The 9380-nt window shown below is 35.6% G+C and overlaps 1 protein-coding gene across 1 annotated transcript; it reads right to left on the reverse strand.

Moving 5' to 3' along the window:
* Positions 1-7200: 7200 nt before the first annotated feature.
* LOC140856204 (probable aspartic protease At2g35615) lies at positions 7201-8528 on the reverse strand. The gene is made up of 2 exons (XM_073253347.1): positions 7919-8528; positions 7201-7868 (listed from the first exon to the last, which is right to left on the reverse strand). The coding sequence occupies exons 1-2, from the start codon at positions 8526-8528 to the stop codon at positions 7201-7203; spliced, it is 1278 nt and encodes a 425-aa protein (XP_073109448.1).
* Between the last annotated feature and the right edge of the window lie 852 nt (positions 8529-9380).

The raw sequence follows: 9380 nt of genomic DNA on the forward strand, positions 1-9380 counted from the left end.
AGAGCTAGCCTATGAAAAAAGTAAGGTTGCATCGATCCTTCTTGAATGATGGAGATCCTTGTTTGTTTCTTTTTCAAGTTCTTTTAATTCTTAAGTTGGTTCTTGCTCTTGAGGGTTCATGAGAGTTAGATCTTATGCAATGTACATTGGATGCCAATCTTGATAGAGTCATCATCAAAAATAGGCAGGTCAATAATTTGCCGGAGTATTCAGTTGTCGAATCTTTTTGTTCAAAGATTTTGAGCTCCTCCTCGTATATATAAAACCATACGAGGGGTTAGTGGCTTTGGTTCTGATTTTTTGAATATTGATTCTTGCATTGTTTGCTTTATTTTCTCGATGCTGCACGCTTTTGGGATACCAATGTGACTTTATTTATACGTCTAATTGATAATCCTCCTTCGGTATTAAAAGGTTTCTTAACCCCTGCCACCATGCCAACATTAATTTAATTTCTGCTCCTGCACTAGCATCATCAATCTAGTGTAACCAATGCTGTGGCTATTCCTTTTGTATTTTATTCAATGGATACAAGTCATGGAAGAAGTATGTGTTTCTTTGCATCAATGAGTTAAAAGGGATGTTGATAGATGGATCCATAATAATATTGGTGTGTGCTGCGTGTTAATAAAAAAATTCACATGCATTAATCATGTCGCTTGCATGTATGTACATTAGATAGATAGATAGATAACGAGGGATCAAACACTAATGATTGTATATGAGTTTATATTAGAAAGATGAACAACTGAAATAGAACAATTGAAATACTTATCGATAGTTCCAACTAATATATATATAACAATTCATAAGTAAAATCTATATATAATACCTAGGCCTAAATCTGCACATCATGAATTAAAGCACACCACAGACCAAGGGCAAAGGACCCCAATTCAAAAATGGATTTCTCACATGCCACTAGGTTAAATGACATGGCAAAGTAGATCCTGTCATCACCTTGCCTGCGAGCTGCTGGAGCTCAACTTAAGTCCAAATTCGACTCGATTGTCACCGAGTTTGAGTAGCTCAAATAATGTTTTGCATTGAGCTGGAGTAGCAAAAAGCTTGCACTCTTAGTTGAGTATATATATATTTTTAATAATATTATATTATATTTATAAGGTATAAATTTGGTAAGTTCGATCAAAATTGGACTCAGATCCAGTCAAATCAAAATTGGACAATAAGGATCCTAAATTGATGATCCAAAATATTAGATGTGATCTACTACCTCAAAATTGCTTGCACATCAAAAATCATATGATTTGAAGAATCCTAACCTATGCATTAAGTAATCAAAAAATATATCTAATTTAATTTTATTTAAGCTATCGAATTTTTTACTACTTAATGCACAGATAGGGGTCTCCAAATTATTTTTTTCGTGTGCACGTAGTGTTAAGATATTAGATTATATTCAATAGCTTAAATCATCGATATAGGATCTCTATCATAGAATTTTGATCTGATCAAATCTGAATTCAAATCCGCTTGACTTAATTAACCCTACTCATATTTATAATATATAGATTATTTATTTAATATTTTAAAATATAATATTATGTTATTTTTATTCTAGCTATATTTTTAATTATGACAAAGGGTTGAATTTGAAATCAAACTCGAACTCGATTATGACTTAATTGATGTTCGAGTCAAATTAAATCAATCTCAAATATTATTATTTTTTTAATCTAATCAAGTTTAAATTTAGATATTAAAGATTGATCAATTTCAAATTAAATTTTAAATTTAAATATTTTAAATCGTATTAAATTTGATTTCTAACTATTTGATTCAGTTTGACTCAATTGCATCACTCGGTTTATAAGCACGAGAAAAAATTTGCCGAATAATTAATGAAGCTTACGGACCTGAGATGGATTAAGACGGATCGGATGAGCCTGGACCCGTTCTCTTCCCTGCAATTAAAAATGAAAAAAAATTAAAAAAAAAAAGAGATAATGATAATGCCTCGGACTTTTTCTCAAAGATGAGAATGTCTGCGAGTAGTTTTTTTTTTTTTTTTTTTTTCTAACTATTTGCCCGAAACAAAGGAAACGAATGGAAGTACAAATAATAAATAAAAATTTAAAACAAGGAAAAATTGGTCATTTGGACAGCCAGTACATTTATTTTGACAAGACGCATAACGCATTAGACCCTCCCAAAATTTTAAATTTTCAAAGTTAACTCATGATGGCAAATATGCCCTTCAAAAGTTCAACACTGGCGAGCATCCCCCACCACTCCGGCAACTCCCAGGGATAAAATGGTAAAACAGGGCAGAGATGGTCCGCTCACCGCCTTCGTCGGAACCTCCAGCCTCTGGTTCAACCCCAGTGGGCAGACCGTCCCCGAGCAACTTCCGCCTCCAGCGACGGTAGAGAGAGGCAGAGCCGTCGCCGGAGGTGAGGTGAAACACCATCTCGGCGATGGCGGCATCCCGGCCGCCGTACGCGGGAATGATGAAGATCTTGTGGACGAAGTCGTCGGCCAGACCGTCCGGCAGGGGCGGCGGCGCGACGGCCGTTCTCCGGCGAAGAAAATGGGCGGTAGATCCGGCGGGGGGAGGAGGGTAGAGGCCACCAAATCTTTAAAGGGCATCGAAGGAAGAAGACGGCGAGGCGAAGCAACCGATACAATAACAGAGAGGAAGAACAAGAACAAGAGGGGGGTGGTTTTGGGAATTCGGGACAGATTGGAGAGGGCTCGGAGATCTGTTGGATGGTAGAGAGAGAGAGAGAGAGATTTTGTTTGTTTGTATTCTTGCCATGGGTGATCCAGGGAATAAAAACGTGGTTTTAAAAAATGGGCAGGCATTTATCAAAAAAATATAGATGTTTAATTACCGATCTTTTAATTGACATCGATATAATAAAACTTTCTCATGGATCAAAACGGTAACTTTCGATCCTATCATCCATTAATTTTGGCACAAAATAATTTTAAATAATATTTAAAATATTTTTTTAAATTCTAAACTCATTGGACAGTCAAAAAAAAATTAAAAAAAAACTCCCAGCAGATGCGTACTCGAACTCTTATCCTCTCCCCTTCCTAACGATCACCCACGACGGCCTCCCTCACTGGCCAATGATGCAATGGCCCTCCTTCTCGATGTTCGAAACTTTTCTTCTCCTTCTCCAACAATCTTCCGTGACGGCCTCCTCTCACCATGCTCCCCATTGTTACTAGTTTCGGCCTTCGTCAGTCCATAGAGAGGACCATGAGCAGTGAAAAATAGGTCGAAAATACCCTTCGATTCGGGCCTCGCTCCATAGACCTCATAAAATTTTATTTTAAATAATAAAAATAAAATATATAAAAAATAAAAATAATATAATAAGAATAATAAAAAATTATAAAAAATAATAAAAAATTATAAAAAATTATTTTTGATGATAAAAAATAAAATATATAAAAAATAAGAATAATATACTAAAAAATAATATAAAAATAAGAAAAATGTAAAACAAAATTTGATTAGCTTTGTAATTGATTTTGAAAATTAAAGTATTATAAAAAATTGGTTGCTATTGATTTTGCAACCAATTATTTAATTAAAAATTTTAAAAATAATTAGCTACCAATTTTGTGAACGATTTTATTAATAAAAAAATTTTAATAAAATTAATGATCGATGTTATGATCGAAAAATTAATTAAAAAAATAAAAATAATTATCAATCAATTTTGTGATCGATTTTATTAATAAAAAATTAAAAATAATTAGCGACTATTTTTACGATCTATTTATTAAAAAAATATTTTAATAAATTTAACAATCGATATTGTGATCGATTTTAGTAATCGATTTAGTGACTGATTTTGCAACCAATTTTTATAAAATAAAATATTATAAAATTTAAATTGTTCTTTATGATCACTTGTTTACCAAATAGAATAGCTGTTAAATTAACATAATACATAGTTAATTAACTATAATATACAGTTTAATTAACATGATACATAGTAAATGAATACTACATACGGTTAAATTAATACGGTATACAGTTAGCTAAACATGGTGTACATTTAAATTAACATAGTACACAATTAATTAAAAGTAGTATACAGTTAAATAAATACTATACACAGTTAAATTAACACAGTATGTAGTTAACTAAATATGGTACACAATTAAACTAATATGGTATATAATAAATGAATACTGTACATAGTTAAATGAACATGGTACATAATTAATTTAATACTATATATAGTTAATTTAATACTGCACATAGTTAAATGAACTCTGCATACCGTTAATTTAATACTGTACATAATTAATTTAATATTGTATACAGTTAATTTAACACTATACATAATTAAATAAATCCTGCATACAGTTAAATTAATACTACACATTACTCAAATGAACCATGCACACAGTTAAATCAATTATGTGTAGTGTTAAATTAACTGTGTACAGGGTTCATTAACTATATATAGTGTTAAATTAACTATGTACAGGGTTCATTTAACTATGTGCAGTGTTAAATTAACTGTGTGCAGTGTTAAATTAACTGTGTGCAATGTTCATTTACAGTGTACCATATTAATTTTGTTGGATGTGTGCCTTAGAAGCCAATCTTGGCTGACATATATATTTCTCTAGGGCATATTTTGTACTTGTTGGGCAGTCTTAATAACTAATTATGTTTATTTATCCATGATTTGTCTAAAAAATTAATAAAGATGATTCTGTATATTCTCAAGATATTGAGAATTTGAGACATATATCATTAGTGGTTAATTTCTAAATGCTCCCAATCGAAGGATTGTCACAAAGGATAGTGATCAATCCATTCGAGATTGGTGCATGGATCACCTCCCTTTAGGACAGATGAGTCTCGAGTCTGCGGTATAAAAACACTGGGGTGAGAGTGCAGATGGTTGTTAGAGAACAACTTGCACTGAGCGTGATCAACATAAGCAATCACTTGGATGTCTACTCACTCGTTAGTGATCTTTTTTGATGTTACAGTAGTGTGACTGGTCCTTTGACCTATGTATGTATGTATGTATATATATATATATATATATATATATATATATATATATATATATATATATATATATATATATGTGTGTGTGTGTGTGTGTGTGTGTCTCTCTCTCTCTCTCTCTCTATATATATATATATATATATATATATATATATATATATATATATTATATATATATATATATAATATATATATATATATATATATATATATATATCTGTGTGTGTACGTGTGTGTATATATATATACACACACACACACATACATTGTCGAAGGCCAGCCTATACTCTTTGTAAGGCTCTCAAACCTATGTTTACAAAATTAGCGAAAAGTTGAAATGATCTAAACTATGGGGACTAAAAATTTTGCAGTTCTGTTTGGCCTGATTGTCTGAGTCAATGTATTTGGGTTCCACTTGTATTTTGTTAGGGTCTAAGGATAAATAGTTTTAGCTATGTCGGGATTGTGTTGGCACTCGAATCCATTAAATCTACACAAAGTTGAATCTTGCAGCTTACTTAGTAGAAAAAAAATGAAAAGTATGCATTGATTACGAGATTCTCTCGCTAGCCGCACCATTTACAGGGCTTAAGATTTTGCTGGAGGTTTGTTGCCCTGATTGTATGAAAAATATAATATTATAGGTGATAAATATTGATTTCTGATCCACATCGACACCGCCATTCGATTATGATCGAATGCAATTGGACAACTAGTAGGATAAAGCACAAATCTTCTTGAAGTACTCACTTTCATTGAGAATCTTGATATATGTAGAAAAAAGTTAAGAAAGGCCATGAAGGTTCACCAACAGAGATGAGTGGTCAACTCTTTCTCTTTCTTCACTCAGACTTCCAAGGAATAGTTCGACCGGCTTTGATCTCAACAAGCTACCAATGGAGGAGATCAGTCAAAAAAAGAGAAAAGTGGAATGCTAAGCGAGAGAAAAAAAATTAAGGAAGAAAGGGGAAAAGGATGATGATGATATCTTTTTCTTCACTCAGATAGCTGCGGAGTTTCTTGGACAGAATCTTTTTCGTGTTCTTAATTAATGGAGAGACCCAGGGAATTAAGAGAAGCCAAGAAAAAAGAAGCAATAGAAGAGAAGGAAGGCGAGGATGAAGACAACATGGAGGAGCTTTGCAATTGGATATTTGGACAAGAGCTAGCCTATGAAAAAGGTAAGGTTGCGTCGATCCTTCTTGAATGATGGAGATCCTTGTTTGTTTCTTTTTCAAGTTCTTTTAATTCTTAAGTTGGTTCTTGCTCTTGAGGGTTCATGAGAGTTGGATCTTATGCAATGTACATTAGATGCCAATCTTGACAGAGTTATCATCAAAAATAGGCAGGTCAATAATTTGCCGGAGTATTCAGTTGTCGAATCTTTTTGTTCAAAGATTTTGAGCTCCTCCTCGTATATATAAAACCATATGAGGGGTTAGTGGCTTTGGTTCTGATTTTTTGAATTTTGATTCTTGCATTGTTTGCTTTATTTTCTCGATGCTGCATACTTTTGGGATACCAATGTGACTTTATTTATACGTCTAATTAATAATTCTCTTACAGTACTAAAAAGTTTCCTAACCCCTACCACCACACCAACATTAATTTAATTTCTGCTCCTGCGCTAGCATCATCAATCTAGTGTAACCAATGGATCACAAGTCATGGAAGAAGTATGTGTTTCTTTGCATCAATGAGTTAAAAGAGATGTTGATTGATGGATCCATAATAATATTGGTGTGTGCTGCGTGATAATAAAAAAAAATTCACATGCATTAATCATGTCGCTTGCATATATGTACATTAAATAGATAGATAGATAACGAGAGATCAAACACTAATGACTGTATATGAGTTTGTATTAGAAAGATGAACAACTGAAATAGAACAATTGAAATACTTATCAGTAGTTCCAACTAATAATATATATAACAATTCATAACTAAAATCTATATATAATACCCAGACCTAAATCTGCACATCATGAATTATATGCATATATAAACATATAGAGGCATATGTGCATGCATATATATATATATATATATATATATATATATATATATATATATATATATATATATATATATATATATATATATATATATATATATATTGATCAGACACATATATATATATACATTCACTTGATGAAATTAATGAATCATGGTCAGCCGCAGTGATCAGGATCCAAATAAGCAGATAGTCGGATTTACTACGAAGATCATATCCAATATTTCGTTCATCTGAAAGTAAGTCCCGATCATATTAACGCCGTCGGTTGGTGCCATGAGAAGGCAGGTCCTTCCATGATCCACCTCAGCATATATTTGTTCCTTCAACAAGGGCAGCGCCACTTCACCATCAAAAGAGACCAATATTTTTGGGAGGTACCCCACCAAATCCTGAAAGGTCCCGTTGAAGCACAAGTCCCAAGGGTCATTCGCTCGGCGCGGCAGCTCCGGAAGGTGAGCCTGTTCCGTCACCGTGGACGCCACTAGATCGAAAAATGGTTTCTTCAAGAACGTGAGGGGCGTCGACGAGGTGAAGAGGATGGAGCAGTTCCCGCCCACCAACTCCCTCGTCAGGTTCAGCGCCCTCGTGCCGACGCCCATCCCAAGTAAGGTGGGCGAGAAGAACCGGTTCCTGCCCGTCGGGCACATGGCTAACGGCGACGACCTACCGTTTAGCCGTGCTTCCTTCCCCAGGTGCAGCTCACTAGAGGTGTTCCCGGCGGAGGGGTTATCAAAATCCTTCCTAAAGCAGTGGGAGAAGGTAAACGGTGTGGAGTTATTAGATCTGAACGCGAGCGAGAAGTACTCGTTCCCGGTGAGACCCACCCTCGCCGGAGCTAGTCTCGTAGAGAAAGATTGTCGTTGCCGCAGCCGAAAGGCACCTTACCAAAATAGGTGACACCGTCGATGGCGAGCACGTCGGAGATGAGGAGGCCGTTGGTCTCGACGCCACTCTCGTTTTCCCGGACGTACCGACACGTCTCGTTGCCGCCGCAAACGTGATGCGGGACAGTGAGACATTCGCTGGATGAGCAGGAGAAGGTGGTGCTTGTGGAGGACTTTGAGGGGTCGTAGAGTGGGCCGAGATGGGGGCTGCAGTTGGGACATGGCTCGCACTGAGTCCAGATGAAGTCGCCCGCCACATCCAGCATCCCCGTTACCTTTACCGGAGGAGTGCCGATGGTGAATTCCATCAGGTATTCCCCATCGACCTGATCGAAGCCAGCCTCCTGTAGGTTTTCTGCAGCTAGCGGCGTCGACAACAACTTGCGGCGGCCTTCCATGACTGCTTGGAAGTGGTCACGGTAGGCGACCGAGCGCCGATGGATCCTCCGCCACTTGTCGGCCAGGGTGGCGGCGCTCGATTCGAAGAGAGGGGACTCAGGGGAATCACGGTCGATGAGGCGGATGTGTTGCTGGTGGGAGAGAGATGGGAGCGCAACAAGGAGGAAGAGCAGCAATAGCAACGACGCCGACTTCGTTGAAGCAAAGGCCATTGTTGAACTTGGATCGTTTAACATATATATAATTGCTAGAAAAGATACGCAATGGCATGGGTGCTCTACGTATTTAGTTTAGATGCATGTGGGGGAATATGGCTATTGATCTCTTTTTATAGCACCAGATGCATGTTATCGATCGTAAATGCATGATCGCCATCCGGCCGGATAAGGATTACACGGATGTGCAAAAGTTAGTTGTCATAGCTAGCTAGCTAAATCCGATGAGCTAAGTTGGATTTAATATTTAACATGTGTCATCGTGAGGATTATCATCCCCCGTCATTGTCATTGCTAGCTCCATTAAGTTAGCCTTTGTCAGAAAGTAGAATCATTTTTTTTTTTTTTAAGATCCTATTACCAAACACGTCTCCACCGATATCCAATTTTCAAATATTCGGCTCATGAGCTGAAAATCCTAGATCTCAGCCAACCTTACATCTCTCTCGCTATGGCAAATAAGAGTTTGCTAGAGCCGGGGTGATGAGAGGGGAGAGGAACCCCTCCGACTCCTCTGCATGTTACATAAGTGGATCGCCATCCAAATAAGGATTTCAAGTTTAATATGTGTCATCATCAGGATTATCCCTTATCATCTTCATTGTTAGCTCCATTGGATTGGCCTTTAATACTAAAAAAATATATTAATTATTATTATAGAATTAATATTTTCATTTATACTTACAATATATTATTATTTTAATACTAATATTTATATTGTTAGAAAAATAAGGCAAATAAAAGTATATATTGAATAACTTCATAATATAAGTATAATATACAATAACATATTTTCACCATATTTAAAAATACAACTGAATAATAATGCAACAATGGTACGGTTGATAA

Source organism: Elaeis guineensis, chromosome 3 (genome assembly GCF_000442705.2).
Source record: "Elaeis guineensis isolate ETL-2024a chromosome 3, EG11, whole genome shotgun sequence".
Classification (NCBI taxonomy): domain Eukaryota; kingdom Viridiplantae; phylum Streptophyta; class Magnoliopsida; order Arecales; family Arecaceae; genus Elaeis; species Elaeis guineensis.